This window comes from Dermacentor variabilis, chromosome 6 (genome assembly GCF_050947875.1).
Source record: "Dermacentor variabilis isolate Ectoservices chromosome 6, ASM5094787v1, whole genome shotgun sequence".
Taxonomy (NCBI): domain Eukaryota; kingdom Metazoa; phylum Arthropoda; class Arachnida; order Ixodida; family Ixodidae; genus Dermacentor; species Dermacentor variabilis.
The window spans coordinates 42,541,690-42,568,761 of NC_134573.1; the positions used below are offsets into that span (position 1 = coordinate 42,541,690).

Here is a 27,072-nt window from a genome sequence, read left to right on the forward strand (position 1 = left end):
CAGGCTAGACTCAAAGAACAACAACAATCGTGAACACAGCTGGCGATCGTCGAAAATCTGATCAGTGGGTCATATAAGGGTCATCTAAGGCTCCAGATAATTGCTGGTGCCCGCGCGTCTTCCAGGAAGTTCTACACTGCTCGCGTCGCACATGGAATCAGATTGCAGAAGCTTCGCTGACAACAGAAAAAAGGTAAAGAAATCGATAATATTCGAGTGGCCTCCAATATGCGCGGGCGTGTCCTGCGCTGAGCGATAACACTTGTTAGACGGCGAAAAGCGGTCACCCGAAAAAGATAAGCAAGTACACGTGTAAATTATGATAGTTTCCATGAGCTAGGGTGCACACACAAAAGCTGCTGGTAGGCATGGCCCCGCCGACGAGACAGCATGTGTGTGTAGAAAACTTACACCGGGGCCGCCAGGAACAATTGTGGGTCACCATAGTGTAGCATGTGTAAAGTGTCGTATGTGTCGTATACTAATAACCCGTAACTCCTACCCTTTATTTGGAATTCCAATCTCTAATGGTGGCAGCACCTGGCCTAATGTGATAAAGTTTGCGTTGCTCCTAAACAGTCGCTATATGACCTTCTGTCCTTGTCCCGCCGCTCGAATTTACAAATGTTTTCCGTAGTCGGCAATACATTTCTGCTGCATTCTGTGCGAATACAATCAAATAGAGCTCATAATGATTGAAGAATGTCTTTCGCGGTGTTTCTGAGGAACAAAACACTGTTTCAGGTTTTATCACGCTGTTAAGAATTGTTGTCCAAAAGGAAGCCTGCTCAGACGTGGAGTTCCAATTTTATACGGGGCTGTCCCATTAAGTTAACTACGCAGTCTTTGCACAACTGCTACGCCCTTGAAAAGAAGCATCACTCTTGTGCTTTCTTTATCGTTCTTGGCTTAATCACTCGAGACCTGTGCCGGGGATAATAACAGAGTGGCACGAGTACTGTCATTAGGATTGCGGAATGCTCTTCTGCATGCTTTATACGTTCTTTTTACTTCGCTCTGTGAAATTCATCAGAACAATTCTGTGCAGCTGTAGGGAAAGTATAACTTTTACAGACATGTCAAGTCACAGCGCTATAACCACTGTGAACGGGAAGGTTTTATCTTTCGGACGCACCAAACTTGGCACTGTCAAAATATCTAATGGCGCTTCACACCTTGATACCCTTTGTCTGAGATATTTGAGCTCCTCACCGCCCTTCCTTGCTTTTTGTTGCTCTGTTAAACAAAAAACTTATTTAATTGATTTCTGGTTTGCTATGCTGCTATAATGTGATTCATATTTCTTCGTGATTTAGGATATCCTTTTCTATGGGTCTTCTGCAAGAAAAATGGCCTTTGGCAGATTTGCATTGCTGAATATTCCCACATATGCCAAACGAATATGTAGATCTGCTCGAGGTCTCCCAACTTTTATGTGGTGTTTGAAGGAATAGAAAGTAGACCGCTGAAACGTAAATGAAATGTTAGCAAAAACGCTCCTGGCGGTTCCTCATAAGTTTGAGAATATGTTGAACCAAATCATCACGTTTGTTAGAAGTGATGCTGTTCAATCGTATTTGTTCTCGAAATTCTTCTCCCTTCTTGAATATTGTTATGTAGCGTTGACGGGAGCGGTGTGGTTTATTAACCATAGAGTTGCACGATTAGGCAGTACATGTTTTAAATGCAGGGCTTTGCATTTTGCTGCTGACGTGCCTTGTTTCCAAAACAAAGAAAATATCGTACAGTACTACTTGTATTGTTTTCTTCGAGGCCTAGTTTACATAGGCACCAAAGGCAGATTTATGCGAAACCTGTTTTCCCCTCTCATGGCAGTCGGAAGCTCTCTCTGTTATCAGTTGGACGTCGGTGCGCCGACCATGTAGGTCATTCAATTCGCGGGCGCCGGGCCTTTGCGCAGCTGCTTGGAATTATGCCCGCACTTGACGCTCGATACTACCTCTGAAGTTGTGTGACCACGCGTGCATTGATTGGGAAGGCCACCGGTCACGCGGCTGCGCAATGCTCCGGCGGCCAGCCAGAATGGTCGCTCGTAATGACTGATCATATCTTGCTCTCCCGTAGTAGCGTGCTAGGGGCGCCATGCATTACCGGGCCGAACGGAAACAATTTCTACGCTGGGACAGGACCCTGTCGGATCACGCTGAATAGGTGGAAGCGGGACGTCCTTTCTCTGCCGAGCCCCAGACATTAAGTGACGTGTTGCTGTCGCCAGTAGCTGGCTAGCCGTGGCCGTGACAACTGAGGATCCCCAAGAGACAAGCGGAGGGCCCTTTGGCATCGATCAGGTAGTGCTTGTGACAGTGTAGCATGGTAAGTGTCGTTTGCTATGGGTGGACCCACTCTTTTTACTTAGCATTCGGTTTCCTGGGGAACTGCAGTGCTTTGTGTCGTGAACAGTGAACAGGTCATTGTTTAGTGATTCGTTGAGGAAGTTAAAGCAGAAGCTGTGAATTAAAAAAAAATATATTTTGTGCAACTATGTCACAGCGTGCTAGCTTCGAGTGCTTGGAGGTGTAACATATTTCAATGCAGAGATATATCAAGCTCTAGCCACCTGTCCCGCGTGTTGTCAGTACATGTCCATTGTAGCGTACACATATTTATTGAATATAGCTTCGGAGCTTATCAGAAGACCGCTCAGCATCGAAGACCGCGGGCTCGACGATACGCTAGCCGATATTCTGATGCCTGTATATTTCATCAAGAGAATTACTTTTCTTATTGTGATGGACGTCTAAGCAAAGTCACAGGTATTGCTTGTGCTCATCGGCGTGTGTCGGCTGGGTAGCTTGCTCGAATTGTGGGAAAATCAAGGTCCGACTACTGACAGCTGCTATGAAGTTAAAATAGGCGCTATACGAATCTTTGCACAAGTGCACCGCTTAACAGCAAAGAGGCCTTGTATAATGCGGCGGTCATTGACATGCTTGCACATTTTCCACCTGTTCACCTCAGAAACATCCGCGAACGCAGACCGAGGTGGCAAGCGATTACATTCAGTGACAAAGACTACTATATATTCGGGTGGGGCTTGTTTTCTGCTGGTGGCAAACTACTGCAGTGAGCAGTTGTCGACGTGGTCATTGTTATACATGCCTATCTAATCGTCATTCTATCATATTTACCAATTCAGTTCTTCAAGAAGCGGTAAAGAGTAACCTGTTGTGATTCTCTTCAATGCAATGATCGTTTACATTTGTTTGCTTTCTTCAAGAGCGAGTGCTCATCCCAGCAAGAAGCATGTCATTTAAGAATTCGGCTCTACAACTTGTTTTCTATAAATCGCCCTTGTCGAACTGGTGACAGGACATCAATTTTGATAAATGAGACACTAAACTGTGAACTACCTGGCGACCTTAGCTTTTTAGAAGGTGACTGAGAAGCTTTTAGTTAATTTTTGATTACGTAACTCCAGTAAGCTTAATATTGTTACGAAGAGGAAGCCCTATGCGTAAATGTATGCACAACTATTTACAGGAGGAAAAGTTAGTTGTAATCGCACAGACTGATATTTTGGCTGTTGATGGCATGGAAGCCAATCAGAGTTCTTAGCGAGGAGGCTGACCAATATTGATGTACGACTTGATTCCGTTGAAACTAAAGTCAACGCTGTTGGTGGTCTAGAACATGAACAGCAGCTAACGAACAAAACCATTAATGACTGGACCCAATAAAACAGTGCACTTCTTTCCCGATGAAATTTAATTTATGACACCCCCGCTGGTCAAGAATCCTGGCAAGAAACAAAACGTGGTTAATTTGCTGTCCACAAATGTTGGTTCCGAATTTAGACTTGACACGATAGAACGAGCGCACTGCCTTGATTGCCCCTTCATTCAAGATAAGTGACGATCTATAATAAGGAAAGTCTTGAATTTCGAAGGGAAATGTAGTTTGATGGCACATTGTGCGAGGTTTAAAAGTTGCAAAAGTTCAGTTTCTGATGACTACAGCGCAGCCACCAGGTTCGCTCTCAAAAGGCTAATTGCATTCGCTAAATCTTTGGCTGGATCACCAACTTTTAAGCTGCGGTACAATAAACTTGCTGTCACTCAAAAGCACTATGTTTATTACCCCAACGCAGATGCTGTTCGCGAGCTCCCCCGGCCGCATCATCGTTCCCTTCCCGATAGTGCGCCTCATGCGCGGTGGACAACGGTTTGGGTTATAATCACGCACGTCAGGCTTCTTAACACTCAGGGATGGGCAGTGGTTATCGTCTCCCTGTATCTGTCATCTACACTAACGTGCCGAGTGTTTTAAGTAAAATAGACGATGTCAGCGCAGCTATAACAGGTGCGATGCTGATCTAGTAGCACTTACAGAGATATGGTTAAAAATGTTCTTGTAGGCGACGGTGAAATTTTTACTCATAACAAGCTTTTCAATGTCTCTCGTTGTGATAGGCATGGAAAACAAGGGGGAGGGACATTGCTCACTGTTTCTGCCAGTCTGACATCATTCCGCATTAATATCGCATGTCATATCGAATCGGTCTCGTGTGGAGTCATTTCCAACGATGAAACACACTTTACTGGGACGTTTTACCGTCAACCTCCAGCACACATTTCGTTCGTCAATTAACACTGCACTGATTCGATATACATCAACCTCAGTAACTTGTCTTGGCGGTTTTCACTACCCTACAGTAAACTGGACATCGGCGCTACCATGTTTCAGGTCGTATTTTTTGCATTGCTCCCCCCCCCCAAGCGTTCCTCGGGGGGGGGGGGGGAGCAATGCTATCTTTTCAATTTTACTCATATTGTTCGTGGACCTACACGCGTTCTCGGCAGTTCTGATAACCTCCTTGACCCAATTTAGACCACTCAACATTACATGGTAGGCACGCTAACTTTCATGCCTTGACACAGCGATCAATTATTACTAAAATTTGACCTATGCTTCATTACATCCCCAGCCACAAAAATATTAAAGGTTATATTTGACTACAACAAGGCAGACATTGCATGGATGTATAGTGAACTTTCATTTTTTCCTCATAACTACCTTCATGCTCGTGAATGTCGTTCCCTCCAGGAGAGATGGGGCCTGTTTGCAAAGCTAATTTTATTTATTACAAAATCCTGCATAACTACCAATTATACCCGGGCTGGATCCTGGTGCCTACGTTGCAGGGGGGGGAGTCCTGAAAGTGGTTGAGGGGATGGCGCAACTAACCGCACGCTTGTAACCAAATGGTCATGGTTTGTTATCATTTGCATCCCTTAGCGCATTTTTTCTCACCGTCTTGCACGCAAGCATGTGCGGAATTTGAAGACAATTTATTGACAATGGTGGGCATAGTGAAACTTTGTAATAACACTAAAAACAAAAATTAAGGGCGCGGAAAGGCGATGTACGAAATCGCAATTCACCTTTTCACTACCGAAAAAAATTTAGGCGCGATAAATATTTTCAACGTCTCATTTGAAATGCTTTCAGAAGTGCAGAGAAAGAAAATCGTGAAAAATTGTTCATTTTCCAATATTAGAAGTGACTGCCCATAAATATGGACATTAGTTGGGAGCACGATGAAAATAAAAGAAAATTTTACTCCTGGAGGCAGAAGAAAACATTGAGTTTCATGTACCAAACTCTGAACTTTGCTCTGCAATCTATCTTCTTGCATAACATTGTATATTAAGTTTTACAAAATTCTCGGAAGTGCTCAAAATCATTTTCTCGCGTTGCTGTCAGGTAGCTAGGCTTGTCTCTAGAGCTGGTGGTCTACTTTCGTACCTTTATTCCCTGCTACCATATTGACTTGGTTTAGATCCGGTTCATGTTTTGTCCTGTTTGAAAGCTAGGAAGGAACACACTTGTTCTTGTTGTCAGTATAGAGCTATTGCATCGCGAGGGTATTTCACAGACGCATTGCAGACAGCAATGCCGAGAAAATCTGTGAGCAACCTAACGCCCCACTTCCCAGATTTCACTTTCGTCCTAGCGTATGAATTAGTAAAGGTAAGGCGCAGAAGACCAGGACTCAAGAACACAAACTACAGGACCGGCGCCGCTCACAACTAAGGTTTATTTCTGCAACATGCCTTACGTAGGTTAATCAAGCCGAGTCACACACGAAACTTTAGAAGTAAAAATCAGCAATATATCGACCATTCGGGAATCATATCTGGCACAATATATCAAATGACCAAACAAGAACCACACGTGGAGCAGCACGGGAAGCAATTATTCGAGTATAGTCTTTTCCAAGCCAACGGGGACGAAAAACGAGACATAAAAAGTACCGTCTACGCTTCACTGTCAAACTATCCACAACATAACACACTTAAAACGCCTAAGGCCCAGTTAGTGATAAAACCCGCACAACTATGGGAATAATGACCAAGGAATAACACGGAAAAAAAGATGAATAAAGGCTACAATAAATAAAGTACAGCGTCTGCGCCAAAACTAAAATCTGTAATATTCACTCACCTAAAGAATTTATAAAACATCTGACCGCATGAAAAATGGACCACGTGACAAACAATGAAATGGACAGAACAGTTGAACGATAAAGGTCTAAGGAACAGTGTCTGCGTGAAAGCAAAAAAAAAACCAACAAAAGCTTAAGAGCCACTAGAAAATCGTCAACAAAATAAAAACTAGTTAAATAATAGGAAGACAGACGGAAAACGTAAATGAAATCACTCTAACATGAGGCCTAAATGAAACCTTCTAAAAAATTAGTCTCCTTGTAACTAAGCACAGTGGACGGGCTGCTGACGCATGTGTGGCCCTGTTTCTTGATTAAGTAGGCTTCCCCAATATCCCGCTCGAACGTGTATTTTCCAAACTTCAAAAATTGAGTTTTGTCAAACTTAGGGCGGCAATTAGTGCATTCTCTGCAAGGGAACTCCCTTCATTGTGGCGCAGATTACTAAAACTGTGCAACGACTACAACAGGCAGGCTTCCCGCCATGTCTGATTTCACCTGTCTGCGAAACGGTGCTCGAAAAAGCTCAAGCACCCTCCTCTTATCAGGGAGCCAGTTTCACGCAGTTCTGTTGCAGTAATCCCGTACCTTCATAAGGTATCGCACAACATTAAGAAAGTGGCGAGCGGAATAATGTTCAGGTTGTGTTCTCGGCACCTTGCAAGTTGTCTAAGCTTTGTGCCATGAACCGAGAGAAACGCCCGGCTTGTTCAATTCAGCATCAGAAGAAGTTCACTGAATGCCCGACACGTGTCGTCTACCAAATCTCTGTACCCGCCGTGGTTGCTCAGTGGCTATGGTGTTGGGCTGCTGAGCACGAGGTCGTGGGATCGAATCCCGATCACGGCGGCCGCATTTCGATGGGGGCGAAATGCGAAAACACCCGTGTGCTTAGATTTAGGTGCACGTTAAAGAACCCCAGGTGGTCAAAATTTCCGGAGTCCTCCACTACGGCGTGCCTCATAATCAGAAAGTGGTTTTGGCACGTAAAACCCCAAATATTATTATTATTCCCAAATCTCTCTAAGCTGTGGTCGCAGCTATATCGGACAAACAGGTTGGTGTTTCAATGAGCGTGCAATCGAACATTGTTTTTTACTTCTAAAGTTTCGTGTGTGAGTGGGCTTGATTGACCTACATAAGGCAGGCTTGTTGCGGAAATAAACCTTAGTCGTTAGTGGCACCCGGTCCTGTCGTTTGTGTTCTTCTTCTTGAGTCCTGGTCTTCTGCGCCTTGCCTTCACTAATTCAAGCATGAACCAACTAGCCCAAGCAAGAGTTTTACTGTAGCGTATGAAATATACTTGTCGATGAATCAATTCCCATCATCAATTGGTTATATTTCGATAAACTTTCCAGGTATGGTAATAATTCTTTTCGTTTGATCCTTCGATCAGCACTTGCATGAAGACATAGGGTCTATCCGACAGCCCTCCATAAGAATTTTACGCCTTCCTTATCTTACCATTTGACCAGGCACGCGTTTCTGTTCTCACACACAAAGGGGGTCGATTCTCTACGGCTTACTTCACTGTCCTTCAGGAAGTTTACAGCTGCGCCCTCAGTGCGGTTGGATTTGCTCTTCTGGGCATAAAATCTTTCTCCTCAAGTAAGCAATAAAAATATTCAGTGCTGTAAAATATCAATTCCTGAAAATATGTTACTTGTGAACAGTTGTCTCCACAAGCTGCATTCACACTGGTTAGCCTGGGCCACTGGTTTGTCATGAGAGAGGACTGTACCTTACCCAGTGAATATAAAAAAAAATTACCGACGATTACGTTACTTCCTAATGCGAAATTTGAGCGCAGCAAATAAGCTGTTTCACCTTTTCGATAGATTGAGGCAAAGAAATCGAGCAACACATGTATGCGCTATCACAGAATTTTTTTTTTATTTTTCACACGTATTCCTTTAACAAAGACTCCACTAGGTAAGCTTCTGCTTCGGCGGCACGCACCTCTGGATTCTGACGGCGACGGCGCTGGGCCTCTGCTCTGGCAGCTCGTTTAGCAGCAGCAGCAGCAGCAGCAGCAGCAGACGGAGGAATTCCATCGGTCGTCTCGCTCATGGCTCAGAAAGAACTGGCAGATAATTTCGCAGTGGCGAACGGCAGCGGCAATTTCGGCTCGGGCGGTGCACATATACAGATCCGCCGCCACCGATCTGGCTCTCTGATTGCCACCGCACAGGGCGAACGGCAGCGGCAATTTCGGCTCGGGTGGTGCACATATACAGATCCGCCGCCACCGATCTGGCTCTCTGATTGCCACCGCACAGGGGTTGCATTGGAGGAGGAGCGAAGAAAGGAATTAAGTTCGAGCCGGCGCTTTGACAACCGGAGACTCGCAGGAAGAGGGGGGAGGGGGGCGGCGTGTACACCCAGCGGCAAACGATGGGGGCAGAAGCGCGCGCAGCAAGCGGACAACACGATAAAGGGAGGAGGGAAGAGATAGCAGCGACTGACTGATGCCGCTGACGCCGATAGTGAGTCAACCCCAGCTGCGGAGTTGGTTTCAGGGACAACGCCGCCGATGCCGACACAAACAATATGATACCCTCGCTTCCGCAGCGCTAAGAACCAGGTCTAGCCGTGGGAAGGTGATCACGTATTCGTCGACGTGCCGGGGCCTACGTGAAATAACCGGCGCGTCGGCAACTGAAGAGCACCCTATCCGCCACACAAGAACAGGGGGGGGGGACCCTTTCCTCCTCTTTCTGCATGGCGGCGACGGTGTTCTATGCAGTCACGTTATCTTGACTCTCTAGCGGCGTCAGCGGCATCCAGCGGTATCAGTCGGTCGCTGCTAGCGCTGGGGGGATGAAAGGGGGGCGGAGCAGGTTACGAGGCCGACGACAACGCCGACGACGACGCGAAACCCAGGAACGGACGCCAAAGAGCTGCGCTCTAAAATATCAAGCACTACCCCATCCGAGGAGGCTGAGACAAAATACGTGAGATAACATGCTGCGAAACGTGGAAAAAGACACTCCAAATCTCCCCACCCACAACGTCTCTCCACAAGCGTGGACGCACTTTCAACACATGCTGTAAATGCGAACCTTCTCTTTCAATGCATTGAAACTTCGTTGAGTGATTCGCAAAGGACAGTGCCATAAATTTTATTCGCTGTATTCCAGATACAAGAAATATTAATTGCGAAAATATGAATAACTTACGCCTTGGACGCCGTGCGCTGTGCGACTTGGTCGCTGCTAATTTGTTTTATATCAGCCGCTGAAGGTGATTCGTACTGCCCTCTTTTGGAGCATGAGTGAAGCACACTCTGCGCGACAAAAGGCGCGAATTTGAATGACACTGAGCCGTTCCCACATTAGACAGTTTTAGTATAGCATACGCTGTACCATTGCGAACGCTAAAAAATAGCGGGTCGTCACTGCGCATGCGCTGAACGCTAAACGAAATAGCGGGTATAGCGGGCGTACGCAACGCAAACGAGTTAGCGATAGCGTTTTTGCGGGGTTTGCGGAGTTTGCGGGAAACATGGCGGCGGTCCCGGCTGCCCGCTTCGAATTGAATTTGGCGTGGCTTTTGTAAAATGCACTTCGTTCTTAGCAAATGACTGTGTAAACGGCTTTGGCTTAGTGTCAGGCCGCTTCGACGACACAGTATTATGGATGACCTCGTGGTGTTTTCGAGATCGCTTCTCGTTTCGAGCGAGTCGAAGCCTAAAGAAAAAAACGTTCGAGATGTCAGCGCCACCTATCGCTACAGGCGCGAAATAGCCGCAACGACCGCATATGGCCTCTGAGATCCAAAGATATCGCCGGCCAACTAAAATTGTAGAAAACGTGCGCTGCTTAGCGTACGCTACGCTAAACTAAATCTGTCTGTTATTGATGCTGAGTCTCGTACCAGTACGGACTCCTAGCATAGCAGTGCGGAGTAAGGGAACACTTGTGCCTGAGTAAATGAGAGAGAAGGGCAGGTTCCCTCCTTACTGCCGCGCTGATGGCCTCACTTTTTGAAACGATCTACTTTCTGAAGGGGCAAAATTGGAGGTGAGAAGGGAGCGATTAGCTCGCTTCCACAAAGGTGGCGGTTGCGTTAGCCAGTTTCGCGGCAGCAGAAAGGTAGAAGTGAAGGCTGCTTTGCTCGCCGGGGACAAACGTGGTCACCGCAGCGGCCTAAAAAATTCCACGTGCCTAGAAATTGTTGGCGAGAGAGGGGGAGAGGGGGCGGGGTCGATTAGTTAGTGGCTTTGTGGAGGGGGCGATCGCCCAACCGCCACCTCTCCCCCCCCCCGGATACGCCGATGGACCATACAATAACAAGGCTGTAACGAATACCAGGTTCACTTTTTCGGAATAGAGGTGCACTGCCCATGAAATACCCATACGGCAGGCATTCCCAGATCCTTACTGGGAGCTTACTACTATCATTGAGAAGAAAGGTGCACAATCACTGCATTCTACCGGCACTAACATAAAGGGTAGAAACTTTGAGCTTCACAAAGAAGCAGGAGAACAAGTTAGGTAGCGCGCAAAGAGAGATTGAATGAAAAATTTTAGGCGTAACGTTAACAGCGGTAGAGATCGGTGTGGATCAGAGAGCAAATGGGAATAGCCGATATTTTAAGGGAGAAAGAAAAAAAAAGAACAGGGCGAGCCATGTAATACGTAGGATGGATAAGCAGTGGATAATTAGAGTTACAGGATGGGTGCCAAGAGTAGGGAAGAGCAGTAGAGGATGGCAGAAAACTAGTAAAGTGGTCTAATTAGCCAATTTTCTGGTTCAAGTTGGAATCGGCTACCACAAGACAGGGGTAATTGGATATCGCAAGAAGAGACCTTCGTGCGGCATTGGACGTAACAATCGGCTGATGATGATGATAAAGACCTATGAGCATTATAGGATGTTATTATATCACTTAGTTTTTCTTTCTAACAAACAATACTGCTTAATTGTATATGTCGCCTTGAATAAGACAAGTCCACTTGTCGAAGCGTTGCCTGAAACTGATTGATTGGCTTATTGACGACAGATTAAGAGCGCCCGAATGGTTGTTATTTAATAAAACTGGCACGCATCTGTGCTGTAACTGCATGGCGTGCACGTGGGAGATTCTCTCAGAAGTGAACGTCTAAAATAGGAGCCGAAGTGGAAATTTGCGGAACTTATTCAGAGCATTTTACATCAAATACATGGTGAACATAGGCTCATCTCTAGGTGTGTAGCAATACAGCAAAATGAATAGGAGGTTATGATCTCATAATTCACACTTTGCCTCTCGATGCTGTATCCGAATAAGCCAGTGTGCGGGCCACCAATGTGAGTGTACGTGTCACTAAATAAAAGACGTTCAGTAGAGAATGACAAACCATTTCTGCGGAATCCCGCAAGGTGGATAAAGCTTCATGAAAGGGAAAGCTGCGGCGGCCGCCGGGGACCTTGTCCGTCGGCGTCACCGCTGTTGGGAGGCGGCTCTCAAAAGTTCCGAGTTGGAAGACCAACTATGGGCCGTCCGGCAAGCCGAAGATGCCGCCCGAGTCCATGGACTTAGAGCCGCCACCTGAGGCCACCACAACAAAAACTGCTGGACCAATCGCTTTTAATAAAGTTTATTTTCTTTGTTCGCAATGGAGAGTGTAGCACACGGTCGCATCGCTTCTGTTTAATGCGACGCATTCTTGTTTATATACGAGACGCCATGTGCTTGATATCTGTCTTGCCTCCTTTCGTGTGTCTTGAATAATTGTATTTATTTATTTATGTATTTATTCATTTATTTTCCACACACTCAATCACCGAGGCATTGCAGAAGGGAGTGGGTGACATTATCCCATCCAGGCGGAACCCCGTCTAAGCGGGATGCTATCCTCTCGAGATGTCCCGAATAACTACTTATTAGGCCATAAACGCATGCATACCTGTCGCGCCAATTAGCCCTTTTAGGCGAGTGGCGCGTACCTCAAGTCGTGCGGCAATAGTTCGTTTAGAAAAGCCAGAGCAAGTGTGTGCGAGCCCGTTTCATTGGGCCACAGAGACAGATATGCCAGTTGTGAATAACAGCCAACGTTACTATCGACCTTCACGGGCGGCGCGCCGCATAGCAGCAAGCTGCTTATCGATGCGAGAGTGCGCCAGTGTCCGCTATCCTTCTTCTCATTTGGCAGCTACCACTTCGAGACGCTATGTGACACCGCATCAATTTCAGGGACAATCCACTTTCCTCAGTCTTTTCCTGTGGTGGCTATAGTACTATCAGATCATATGTTACATTGTAACGCCTTCGGAATAATCAACCCATGTCGCAATAAAAAGGCTTGCAACGCGTCTACCCGAACGTAAATGACAGATCATTCGTCACGCTTTCTCGTGACGCAGTGCTCGTCCCCGTAAAGCTGCGATTGCCGTCACACCGCCGCCTTGCCGTTGATGTGACACACACGCTAGCGTAATAGACAATTTCGTTTTATTATTCGGTTCCCTTGATGTTCGTTGTCTAGATGAGACAATGAGTGTACGTATACGCGGCGTGAGTGGAAATGAAAATCCGTTGGACCAGAGTGGTCTGTCTATATTTCGCTCCCGTGTTTGTTCTGTGTGCATTGCGGAAAGCTACTATGGATTTCCAATTTCACCTTGCCCATAGGAGCATCTTAAAAAGTCACATACAACATTGCTCGCTTTACGAGGAACAGTTTCATCATCTGGAGCCACGTAGCGGAACATTATTCTGTGCTAGCTCTCCAGCTACCCGCTATATGCTTAGCATAACATTCATTTAAAAATGCGTGGGATACTCCCAACTTTACATTTTTCAAATCTTTCTTTGCCACTTCCATCGTGTCCGTTAGGAAATTAGCCCAGAAAGAATTTTACTCCGCAACAACCCTACCCAACACCACTGGAGCTAGTGGATCCACCTTTCGCATCTGCTGTGGCACCCCTTAGGGAACACCACGAGAAACACAATGGCCGGCATCAAGCCGTCGCGACAGCCCACTCGTAACCTACAGGAAGCAAGTTGAAAGCATGTTGTGTATTTATCAGAAGTAGTAATTCTTGTTTTGGATAAACCGAAGCATTTGAAGTAGGATTCCGACGTCGGTGCGGCCGACCACCACCAATTGTCATCGGCCCACTCAGGCAGTCATCGTGCCAGAGGGCAGCGCATTTCTAGTTATTCCTACTCAATATCATGGAAAACGTGCTCTCAAATTTATAATGCGCCACCCAGAATGCGCAGCGCTTGGCGGCCGCCCACACCTAGTTCTAGCAGACGTTGATCTCGTTGAATAGAGATAGGGCCCAGCGCAGACTCCAAATTCATGTCTCAAACCGTTGCACACCGGTGCTTCATCACCGACCTAGTGGCGCTGCTGCCAATATTTTATCGCAAACTATTGCTTGAGCTATTTTAAGAATGTTGCTGAAGTGGAAGATTAGTAGAGTTGGTATGATTTAAGTCCCTAGGTCGGCTTTTGCCAAGTAGCGATAAGTTCATTTTCTCCTACCAAGCTTTTCCTTGCGGCTCGCGTCGGCCGCCATGTTCTTCCTAACGCGCTTTTTTTTCCTACTGCATTTTTTTCCCGCGCTTTTTCTTCCAAACGCGCATTTAGGCGGAGGCGGCGGCGGCTGCTGCGGCTGCTGCTGCAGCAGCAGGAGCTCCCTGCGGGAAGTGGGCGCTGCCCTATAAAGTGCGTCGGCGGCGCCGCAAACGTTTTCGGTACTTAGCTTTTAAAGCTCATAGATGGACTTTAGGTATGACATAGTTGAGATTCTTGAACATTTAAACAAGACAGGACACACCAGGCGAAAAAGGACACAGACACCGGTATCCGTATCTTTCTACTTCCGGTGCCGCGCCTTGTACAACTGTTTTAGAGGGCCAAGTGTTTCTTGGCACTCCCCTGCCACTCCCGAAGAAACAACCTGCCTTGACTGGGCAAGTAAATGCTGCTCGCAAGCGAGCAGAGCTCACGTAGAGTTTAACATTGCACTTATGAATGCGGTGCCCTGATGAAAGAAAATGGTACTAGCTTCATTTTATTTTCATCAAAAAATGAAGCGTTGAGATCATGTATACATCGAGAGAAGCTGCCTTGGATTTATTCCTACTATTTTAAAGCTGCAGAGGTTGGCTTGCTGACCTCTACAACTGCCGATGTGTAGCACCTATTAGTACTACTTAAAAATTTAATTCACCGATTGGCCTGCTGACAGCTACAAGTGCTGATTAATAGCAACTATTTGTACTAGTTAATCCATCATTTAATTACTTGAATAAATATTTAACTCTCAACGGTCACTTGTTTATCCCTACGTGGATAACGCATAATCATTGCCACCACGAAAGGTCGAGGGTTCGACTCCCACCAAGAATCGTGGGTTCGAGTGAAATAGGTAGCTATATTATGGCGAAAGCTTTAGACCTTTTTAAGGTCGCATTGATAAGTACAGAAATTATCACGTGATCCAAGGAAGGCCAGAAGCAAACCCAAAAAAGTCCAGCCGTGTATAAGAGATGATTATTAATTAGCAAAGTTAATTCATTATTGATTAGTGACACGTTTGAGGTCAATTAAGGTGTATTAACGTACATTAAGATGGATTAGGGTGCATTGGGGCGTATTTGAGTGATTAAGGTTGAGTAGAGTGTATTGAGATGAACTGAGGCCGATTAAAGGTGGATGAAGGAGGATTAAGGTGGATTAAGCGGGACTTTGTGCATTAAGATGGATTAAGAATTATTAAGTTGAATTACAGTAGGCTTTACAAGGCTTCCGCCTTCGCGTCTCTTAGGCGATAGCTAAGACAACTGGGACTTTATTAATTAATTTCGACTTAACACCAAAGGTAGTGGATTGCACTCCTACGAATGGTGGAGGGTTTGAGTGCCGTAATAAACTCTATCGTAATTAAAAATATTCCTTAATTTATTCTACTTTAATTAATTGTAGTTTAATTAACTTCACCTTCATTAACACTAAAGGCCTTCGGTTCGACTTCTAGCAAAGGTTATGGGTTCGAGTGCCTCTTAACGCTATCGTAAATACTGGGCCTTAATTAACTTCGAGCTCGTTAGCACCAAGGGTCCTGGGTTCAACTTCCACTAATGACCGTGGGGTCGAGTGCCTTAAATAACTCCGGCTTAATTAATTGTGCATTAACTGCATTAGCCTTGATCCACTCTGCGTTAATTAACTTTTCCTGAATTAACTTTACCCTAATAGACGTCGTCAGCTGCCTCGATTGGCTCACTTCGGCCCCCTTGACTTTTTTTACCATCGTGTGGTGACGCCTACGCCGGATTTTACACCCCATTAGCCATATACTGCGTTCGCATGATTAATTAATCAGTCCTAATCAGCAATAGCTGATTACTAGAACGCAGCGGACAGCCAGGGCTGCCGGGGCCCTGGACTGAGGACTCAATCAGCGCACTCTGGGGGAGCACAGCAGCATTTTCACAACTCAGTAAAATTCTTCAACCTGCTAAACGCAACACTACACAAACATTAAAATATGCATCTGGGAAAACACTTGCTTCGTTCGTAAGTTGCGAAGTCGGACGACCCGGGCACCTTCGTCAACGCAGAGCTGCACCCGCGTGGTGCTTCCGCCCTCCATATACGACGCCTACGGAGCGTCAGACAACTGAACCTAGTCTAGTAACGTCGACCGTGGGCACCTGCAACTCAGCGCATGCGCAGGCCATCTCCCCTGCGGTTGTCCTCCGCTTTCCGCCTCATGCTTTCACTGCAACCTTCTCCCACACTTTTCTCTTCGCACGCTCTCCTTTCGTCTCTCGCTGCGCTCCGCCTTCGCTTTCGTCTTTCGCTGTGCTCGTTAACTCGGTTACGCCGAGGTATGAAGCCGAGGCACGCCGTTGCTCAACGCAGGAACGGGCTCCATAGAGCTGCGCTTTAAAATTATTTATATAGGATAGGAAAATCGTAGAAGGCACCTGCATGGCCTATGTAAGGTCTCCAACATATAATGAACCTCTGAATGTAGTGACAAAACGTGTCGTGACAGTCATCACTCTCTGGCGGGCTAATAAACTGCTGTCGCTACTACAAGATAAGATACAGCACTGCGGCACTTTCACTGTTTTCTTTTATTTCTTTGTCTTGGCACGCTACGCCGGTTTCGTTAGCCAAAGCAGGCGGAGAGGGGCATTACAGACAAAGCGGTTCATGTGTGCTGGAGTTCCAAGCTTTTAATGGGGGTTTTAGTGACATAATCAAGGCTGCAATTAGTGTACACTTTCTTTCGTAAACTTTCATTGTAATAAACTAGCGAAAGCCCACTGGGATAATGGGACAGAGGCCAAAACGCAGGGACAGGCACGTATTTTCGCCTATTTCCAATGACACAGTTGTGTGTTTGAAAGCTGCACACCACTGTTCGCGCATGAGGTAACACATAATCGAATTATGCCTTACCGCATATATACAAAAGCATCGAAGCAGTGCGTTTAGTGCATTTATTCAACCTAACAGAGTGCCGGTTATATGCTTGAGTGAGGATTTGCGCCTTTTTACAAGTTAGCGCGTTAAGAGTAGAAGAATTTCAGTGGCTTTTTCCGAATGTTTGAAACTTTGTAAGCGCATAATAATGCCTTATAATTCAGCGACCTGGTTTAAGTACGAGCATTGTAGTCTCTATGCATGACTGAGATGTTAGTTAATTTTACTATACTGTTCTCTATAAAGCCATAGAAATTAACACCTAGATATCCCTGAGAATGATAAGGGTTTTCGCCATGCCACGAATAAACACGGACTCCACAAAATCGCCAATTTGCCTAACTTACATTACGGGCCATTGGGATTAGGCCCGCTAAAATTGTTGGCAGCGTTGCTACAAAAAAGTGTAACCTTTCCCGTGTAGGTTATTATATAACGCAATAAAACTTCTTCTTGGCGAGTTGGTTAGTGTGTATTGAAGCCATTGTAGCGCATCTTTCGGAAGGACGTTGGAGCGGGGAATTCCTCGATTGCCCGCAAATAGCGCCCGCGATGTCCTGTCCTCTTCATCATCCGTGTTACTTTGCGCTACGATGGCTTCAATACGTTATTTTTGGTGTTTCCCCTTCATCAAGTTGAGTTGTCTAAAAGAGGGTGTCGAAACAAAATATTCTAAAAGCACCAAGGAATCAATTTCCACACAAACTATTTGGCGCGGATGAGCACAACTACGAAAAATATGGCGGCTTGATACGCGCATAGATCCTGAGAAAGAAACACTAAGTAGATATTCGCTCAATGTAGCGTTGTATTTAGGGCGTGCAGTGGTAAACCTAACGATGCATCGATGCAGCCTGCCTGCACATGGCAATTCGTGAAGCGGCACGTGATCGTCGCTCCTGAAAGTGAAGAATTTATTTTTATCTTTGCGTTTGTGAAGTGTATGTTATTATCAATTGTAAATAAGCAAAGTAAATGTAGGACTTCATTTCATGGTGTTACATCAGGTTTTCGGCACGTGCTCGCAGCGAGCCATAATTGCCTAGCAAGCGTCACACAAGCTGCATTATGACTGCCTCTATGACGAAGCAAGCAATCACGTTATCTTGTTGGTCTAAGTGCATGAAAAGCGAAAAGCACCGGCGTTTGCAACATAAGCACACGTCTTGGTCATTTACTGTGCACAGATAAACAGTCCAAGGTTACGTGGCGAGATACTCCAGATTAAAGAGAAGCGCCAGCTTCAATGGCCCTTGACTTTGACTCCTACTCAAGATAACTATATCTGTGGAAAATTCACTGTCGTTCTGAGTAAAGACTAGCGATATCTGGGTCTTCTTTGTCCAAGAACAGCATCACGTGCCAGATTTGCAAGGGCAATAGCGGGCAAACTGTGCCACGCTGTAGCGCATAGACGGCACCCCCTCTTTTGGCAGCAGCAAAACATTCTTTCATGATATCTATAATGAGCGACGTTTCTGATGTGGCGTGTCGGTGCCCAGAGGAAAAACTTGGTGAAATTGGCGTTGATACTTTGCGTTACAACCTGCAGGGCAGCGTTTGCCTCACTTTGGCCGAAAGAAGAAACACCGCCGAGACTAGGGCGCCCATCAAGGAATGCGTAGTGTCTTCACCTTACCCGGCCCTAGAGCTGCTTCCAGACGAGTCCTTCTACCAGCACGTCCAAAGGCGCTTCTTGGAACGCCCGGATAAGCCAGCACTGGTACGTGATTTTTCTCGCCGCCGGTTGGCCGATTTGCTGTTTTGCATTTCGATGATCAAAGGACAATACAATTTCTATTTCTCGCGCACACCCTTTAACGTGGTACTTTATGGGTATACATTGGTGCCAAATAATCTTAACAGACGCAGTGAACACAAAGGAGCGCACTGCAAAATTATCAACCGCGGACTCAGCTACCCTGTTGCGCCCTTGGTTACAAACTCCTTGTTGAGTGCCAACAGTGGTCGCGAATATGCCGCTGCTGACCAATGACACGCGACGCACGCACACTCCTCCTATGTATCGCCCACGCAAAAGGGCACCTTGCAAACTTGGGGAAGCAAACAGCAAGACAACCTTATAGCACAGAGAAAGACATGCATCAAGAGCGGATACTCCCATAGAGCCCGATGGCCGAATTGACTGTAGCGCGCGAGCGGATGGGTTTAACGCCTGAACCCTACCTCCGACTGCGGTTTTGAACGCTAGCTGTCATGCGTTACGCGGGCTGCGCTGATCGGCGCGGCGCTTGTTCTTGCTTCTGCTGCTCGACCACGCGCGGTCTTGGTGAAGAATTCTTTTATTATTTAGTAAAAATTATTTCGAACGACCTTTACAAGCCTCCATCAAATCTGTACGTGCCAGGTGCAATTTCATAAAGTAGACGCAAGACGCCATGTGAAATGAGGAAATCTTTATTTCCCTCTATACAAATGCTCGTTCCGGTATTCTTGTGCTTTCATCCAACGTTGTCGCACCAGGTAAGCAGCAGTAGCTCCAGTACGAAGCTCCACCGTACGTCATCAGCTGAAAAAAGTAAATTGCAAGCATGTGTCATTTGGCATTGAGACCTTTAGAAATACGCGTGTAGAGGCGAAACGTGCGAAAGTGGTGAATCGGCGGCATTACAAACAAAAGCAGTTCGCTTTTACATACATGGCGCAGAAAACACCCGACTCATCCAAAACAATACCAAAAAATATGAACAACTCGTTTTATTTCCAAGCATCCCTCCATTCGCGGACATTATTTCCTACACTTTAACAGCACAAATACACTGGCGAGCGCGCATTTACAAAACAACTTGGTCGCAGCCGAAAGGATGGTACGTTACTTACACAGACGTTACAACAACACAGAAAGCCAGCCCATACTAGACGCTCACAGTATGTCTTCTATTTGCACTCAAGACAAATGCGTGGGTGCAAAGCTTGTTTTCAGTCCTTCAGAAGACGGAATTTTTGAGTTCTTGATTTTTTGAGATCCTCGGCATTATCTTTCGCGCGTTCCGCCCGCACAAGCAACACACTCCTGTGTTATCACTTCTGGCAATCGCTCGTCGCGTTTTCGACAAGCGTGAGTACTGAATCGAGCATGTTGCGCCGCCACAGAAAGCGACACAAACTTGTCTCACTAAGATTGTACACTCCGAACTGTCATCGTGGCCTAGATACATTTCGCTAACTGCGTCACAATGCCAGGCACGTTGATCGAGCATGCCTCCAAAGAATCTCATGAAGCAACAAAATTAATTGCATTAATGTTGGGGTCAGAGAAAATGCCAAAACTTGTCCCACTAAGACTCAGCACACGTGAAACTAACTGCGCCACACGACCGACCTCATTTTATGTAACTGCGTCACAACGCCCGACAGCGCCGCTGTGCTTGAAAAGTACCCCAAAAAGTAATGAACTTAATTCCAATAATGTTCGGGATCAGAGAAAGCGGCAAAACTTGTCCCCGTAAGATTCACTACACGCGAAACTAACCGCGTGACACGACCGAGCTGCTTTTCGTTAACTGTGTCGCAACGCCAGGCGCGACCACTATGCTTAAAAAGTGTTACATAAAATTCCTAAACGTTTTACTCTAACGTTGGGGATCAAAGAAAGCGTCGAAAATATCTCCCAGTACGAGTTATTAACCCAATTTAGCTACGCCAAGGCGACCGGGCTGTTTTGAGGTGTCTATACGTACACCTCAACTATCCTGATGTTTTTATAATGAATAGTACTATGGAAGTTAATGGCAAGCAGGGCTATGTGTACTAAAAGAAAAGGTGGACTTTATTTGCACTGGGTGAAGTATCTGGAAGAAACAAGATTGCCGAAAAATTACGTACCAAGTGACCCAAATTGTTCCGATGGTAGGCTTTGAACTCGGTTCCCACAATACAGCAGCCCAATGCTCTACTGATTAGATCATGAACTCCACGTGATACAATATGGCGCCAAATAGGTTAGTCGCGGCTGTACATGCGCGCACGCACACACGCGCGCACACGCGCACGCACACACGCGCGCACACGCGCGCACACACACACACACCGCAGGCGGGTCGATGTTTCCGCAAAGTGCTAATTGCATTAAAGTTAAATGTTTGAGTTCTACGAGCCGAAAGAACAACCTCATCATGTGGCGTGCTGTAGTAGGGTCTCCGGAATTATTTGGTGACCTGAGCCTCTTTAAAGTGCATTTAAGCTAAGTACACGACAGTTTTTGCATTACACCAGCACTGTAATGCGATCGCCGCGGTCGGGGTCGAAGCCGGGACCTTGAGATCAAGCAGAATTCACATGCAGGGTCAAAGTCTGGCCTGGTTGTCGGGCCGAGCACTCACGTGAAGGAGTTACGCAGAAGCCACCGGTCAATGCGGCTGTGTGTGATATACATACAGGGACAGTAAGCTATAGAGTAGGCTAGCGGAGTCCTTATGTTTAGTCTTTAACACTTATGCGCGTTTCCAACGAAAAGAAGGTAGTGCGCCTGACACGGGTGGTGACAGCGTTCTTCTCTACACATTGCTCATTGTGCCAGTTCATGTGGACCGTGCAATCTAACTATCACACGTGTGTTCATCGTGAAAAACCAACAAAACAAATACACGCCTTTGTGATCGCAAACGCGATTCCACACCAGATAGCTGGTCCAGTAAGTCAGACCAATTCAGCCCATGCTTTCAGACTTATCGCTGATTAAGCTATCACAGATGACTTTGCTAAGGAGAAGGAAATGCCGCTCGACCTTTCCATCTGGAAGGCGGGTGGGGCTGGTCGGACTGGGCGAGGGCAGATTTTTGTGATGACACACATGTCACGTGATACCCTATCCGTTGCGAAATTTCCTGGTCCAGTCTGCCGTGCGATCTCGCTTTCAGAAGGCGAATGGCATGTGTACTAAGCTACCGCAGCGAGTCAATGAAAAAAAAATAGACAAAGGGCACGCAGATCCCGCGCACATGTTAGAATCTGTGTGAAGCAATGCTTTAGTAGACCCTTTAATTAAATGCTTTTACAGCCAACGATGATGGACACAGGGTTGAATATTTTCATCTTAAGGAATGAGTTATCTCATGGAAGGTTTACGTTTATTCACATAAAAAATTCACAATTTTGTAAATTGTCGTGCTGTTTTTATGTTTGCGCAGAGCATCGATCACAGGCTATGCCGAAACGCAAAATCCAATTCTTGCAGATGCACAGTGTGAGGCGTACGCATACTTAGAGATATCCCAAGGACGAAGGCAATGTAGGAATCTTGTTGCCGGAAGAACGGTGATGACAGGTGTATGCAACAAAAGTATGACAAGTACCGAGCAACATTTAGAATTCACTTTCATGACAGTGGAGGCATCCATTTTCTGGAGGATCGGCTCAAAGCTGGCACTCCTCCAGTGGTACATAACGAATGGCTAAATAAAGAACTTAATCAAATAATCTGCAACTTAAGCTACCATTTCGTTAAGAAACCGCTGTTTAGAGGTATCCATGAGCCAAAATAAATGCCCAGGTCTTGTTTGGAATTGTAGCGCAACGTGCTCATTCTTGAGGATTGTCTAAGAAAGGGGGCATGAACCGATTGCACATAGCGAATGCACAAATCGATGAAAAGGCAGGAAATTGAAGAATCCGTCAAATAGAAGTCACTATGCTGCTAACTTAAGTCAGTGCTCTAGACGTGGCTGTGAGCAGGCAATATATGTTCAGGTTTTATGTAGCAAGGTAATATATTAAAAATGCAATTGATATCTGCATGCTTGGTGAGCATACAAGGATTGTAAAAGCCACTTGCTGGTAACTTCATATTATCTTCGTATACACATCCATAAATATACCAGGAGACACAGCGACCGACTCAGTAGCCAGGAAGCCATGCGAAACCCAGGCAAATAGCCAAAGAAAGGCTTGCTTCAAAACGGGACAAACAATTGCCTAGTAGTTTCAGCAGCCTCTTAAAGTAGCCGGTGAAACGCCAGCCATAATTTTGCTTCTGTTAACTTAGTCATGCCTAAGGGGAAATAGCATTGCGGCTTCTCATCTACAAACGACAATTTATTATCAAATAGACCACGCTTTCCCTTATTTAATGGGTATCATAATTTTGAGATACAGTTGACTATTGACACCATTCTTTAAGTCCTTCTTAACACGGCAACCCTTTCCGATGCAAACCACAAACAGAATAGGCCTACAGGCAATAAGTTAATTGTGACATCAAAAGCACGTTCGGTCACAGCAGTTAAGTGACTTTCACGCAGGAACGAGATGGAAAATGGCTCAGCTTCGCCAAAGTTCTATCCCTCATGGACAGCTACGCCAGCGGCTTCCAGAAGCTGGGTGTCTCAGCAGGATGCCATGTTTGCGTCAACGTGTCCAACTCGGCGGCATCGCTTCTCGCATCCTACGCCCTCTGCTGCACAGGAGCGGCCGTCGTGCTGGCCAAACCGTCGCTGACAGAACGTGAGACGGTCCCTGCAGCAATACAAGCAATACAAACAAGCAAGCAATACAACATTCTACGAATGTTTATCTGACAGACGTGCAATACAACAACAAAAGCAATACAACATTCTACGAATATTTATTGCTTGCTTGTTCTTTTGGATTTTTGTTGTTTTGCTAGATGTTTAAAAATAAAAGGGAAAGGCAATAAGTTCAAGACAGAGGCCACGGATAAGGCTACAATGCACGGCTTTGAGGATCGGTCCACATATTTAACACAATCGGAGCATAAAATCCGAAAGCAAAAGTTTGCAGGGCCCGTTTGCTGACTGCCCCATCTCCGAAATCAGCAGTATGCTTTGTTAGATAAAGCCACAGTTGAAGACGCGCGCAGTTTGAAAGTGCTCATCTCCCTTAATATGGCCCTGCTTGCGTCACGCGTTATTACGGCTCCGTACAAAGCTCTACGCTAAATCTGTGCCTATTTCTTGTTGCTAGCTTCATTTCGACACGTTTTCTCTTTGTCCTACGTGCACCACAAGGCCTGAAATAGCCTTACTTTAATGAAAATTTACAGGAAGTGGCAGCCAGATACCCTCATCGCATGGAACCAATATAGATGGCAAGTTGCTAAATAAGAACTTTGTCATTAAAATAAAGGTCTCGCTCAGCATCACATGCAAACCCACGCGCTATAGAATTTCTGCCAACAGCTACTAGATAGCCCTAGTGGTCCTGCCGACAATGGCTGTATCATTATCGTGCCTCCTCCCCCCCCCCCCCCGGCACCAGAATCAAACCGTAATGTTTGCGACTGTGGTCGCCGAATGCGGCGCGGCGCGACGGCTCTGATTAGGCATGGCCGGATGGTGCGGCGGGCGCCAAGCCGATACAGGATGTACAGCCGAGCGCGATATGAAGGTTATCGCGTGAGCGTCGACCAGCCTAGCACTCCAGGCATCTGGCGGCCGGTTTTGGAACAGGAAAAAAATCATGATTTCGCACTCTTCTCTGCTCGCTGCTCCATGCTCGCTGCTCCGTTCGTTGCTCCATACAACAACCATCACCCCCGCGACAAACTCACCACCATTTCTCTCTGCTCTAAGCTTTCCATTTGTTGCGATAAAGTGTGGACTTGGTTACCTCTTATCTTCGCGGCGATAACAAAATTGGTGGGATAGATCTGGTAAAGCCAGTGCTTCGCACTTCTTGATTTTAACGACTTTGAAGTTGGAAAATAATATATCAACGCAGCATCGCGTCGTCATGTCGCCTTTGTTCACCAATAAATTTCCGCTAAACGTTTTTTCATAAGGGTATATAACTGCTGCAATGATCGATGTGATCCCAGACCACTTGTCGCAAGAAAAATGCCATGACGACTTAGGGCAGAGGAGCGCCAAAAAATTGTTTCATTGGGAAAGTTTATGTCCCAGCGAGAGATATCGCGGCAGGTGAACCGTCCTCAGAAGACAGTGAACCGTATTCTTCGAGCATTTCACCGGGAGAACTGCTTGGAAGATGCCCCGCATCAAAGGAGGCCTAGAGCAACAACTGAGGAGGAAGATGCTCTGATAATAGCTGCCGCCGTCAACGATCCATTCATGACAGCGAAAAAAATCAAAGAAGAACTTGGCCTTCGCCTAAGCCTTTCGTCCATGCGAAATAGACTTGACGCGGCGGGTCTTAAAAGCGGCGTGGCTGCGAGAAAGCCACTTTTGACCAGCGAAAATCGCAGGAAACGTCTGGAATTTACGCATCGGCACGAAACATGGAGCGCTGAGGACTGGAAACACGTCATGTTTAGTGCCGAATCGGCATTCACTACCTGCTGGAACCAGCGACTCGGTGTTTGGAGAGTCAATGGCTGCCGGTGAGATTTACTTTTCTTGCATATCATCTCACTCCTAACTTTGTGCTGCCCCCTGCTACGCTTTCCTTCTCTTAAGATCCAACCCATCACCCATCCCTTAATGATCATTGGTTTTCTTGCCTTCTCATTACCTGCCTTGGTCATGCCTATTTCTTCTTGATTTCGACTGAAATGTCCTTAGCTCGTGTTTGTTGCAGAATAAGGGAGATTTTGGAAAGTTGGTACGTTGTCTTTTGAATTTACCAGAGTTAAAGACAGGGACATGAAGTTTATTGAACCAAACAGAGATTGAGTAAGCGCACAAGCATGCGCCAAGCGTGCCTTTAGGGCCGGCATACCATGCGGAGTTTCAGTAGAAGTGCAAGTATCAGTGCAAACCTAAAATCTGTGGTCTCTAGCTAGAAAATATGCACATCGCTCTGAAATTCTTCACCTCAGTATATCACGAGCTGCAAATACCTTAGCAGCTTTCGCTCAGTTTCTCGTTATATAGTGTTAACTGCAATGTGAGTGTTTTGCTTATTAAATTCGGTGCATCAATTTTATTGCAGCTTTGACGATGAAAACGTCCGCGATATCGCAGCAAGCGGGCGTGTCTCGGTGAACGTCTGGGGGGCAATAACCTACGCCGTACTGGGTCCGCTCTTCCACATCCTAGGGAGGCTCACGGCCGAAGTCTACAACGAGATCATGGACACTGTTCTCCTTCCTTTGGCCGTGAATGGACCTTTCCTTGACGGGTGTTTTTATTTCCAACACGGCTGCCCTGTCCACACTGCATCCTCAGTGCAGGAAAATCTGAACAAGAGTGGAATTGCGCAGCTCTTCTGGCCGCCAAAGAGCCCCGACCTGAACATAATCGAAAATGTTTGGGGTTTAATGAAGGCACGGTTGGCTCGCTCCACCTTGACGAACACTGACGCAGACACTCTGTGGGCAGCCGTTGAGAGGGAGTGGACTGTCCTCCGACAGGACCCAGAACTGGCAGAATCTCCGTTCGCTTCTATCCCGAAAAGGATAAAGGACGTGAAAGAAAGAATTGGCGCCGCATTGAAGCATTAGGACCGAGGTCAAAAGGTTAAGCCTGGGATAATGCATAAGAAGCATTAGCCTCTTTTGGAAGCCAACAAAGGATTGAAATTAATTTGCGCCTAATAAATATTAATGGGTAAGCATCGATGACACGGCCATTTTGAGAGGTAGTCCGTTGCTTAGCCCTCTCCCTATACGATGCCACTGACGTCGAAAACGGAATAATTCTTTACACAACCATCACTTAAATTTGCAGCACCATTTAGAGACCATAGCAGCCTGAACAGATATAGAAACGGTTAGCGTTTATCGAAATTCAAACGCCTTAGAGACACTGTCGTTCCTCGTTTGTCTCTTATTTGTGACCCACTGCTCCGGCTTGGCTTCACCACACATTCTAATCCCGACTGCATTGCCTGATCTCGGCCTCAGAGACCAGCTTGCACGTACATGTGGATCCTTTCAAGACTTCACTCTGCTTCGCACGTGTGTAACTACAGAGCTTTGAAGGGAACATGATAATTAGATATATTTTTCTTATTTCTGCATAAAATCTATCCATATTTAGTGCAGTTACTCAAACTATTATACTGCGTCCTTAACTGTTTTCTTAACCTAACGGAAAGAATTCTTCAGTAATTACAGTGAACGCCCTCACATAGTCATCCCTTGGGCGTTAATAGTTCATCAATTCCAAATCACAATCACGCACGCACACGCGCGCACACAAACACACGCACACACACAGAAAACACTGCTAACCTTTCCCTTCTTCATAAAGAACCACTTCTCGCTCTGACTACTGTGTCATTCGGTGC

The 27,072-nt window shown here is 46.1% G+C and overlaps 1 protein-coding gene across 2 annotated transcripts in view; it reads left to right on the top strand.

Annotated features, from left to right (window-relative positions):
- Positions 1 to 1,897: 1,897 nt before the first annotated feature.
- The window catches only part of LOC142584762 (uncharacterized), an 82,023-nt gene continuing 56,848 nt past the window's right edge, over positions 1,898 to 27,072 (top strand). Inside the window, exons 1-3 of one of the 2 annotated variants that reach the window (XM_075694998.1) lie at positions 1,898 to 2,334; positions 18,458 to 18,628; positions 23,166 to 23,367. In XM_075694998.1, coding sequence (XP_075551113.1) covers positions 2,332 to 2,334; positions 18,458 to 18,628; positions 23,166 to 23,367 — 376 coding nt within the window. In that variant the 5' untranslated portion in view covers positions 1,898 to 2,331. The remainder of the gene's footprint in view (positions 2,335 to 18,457; positions 18,629 to 23,165; positions 23,368 to 27,072) is intronic. The other variant, XM_075694997.1, reaches the window with a different exon arrangement.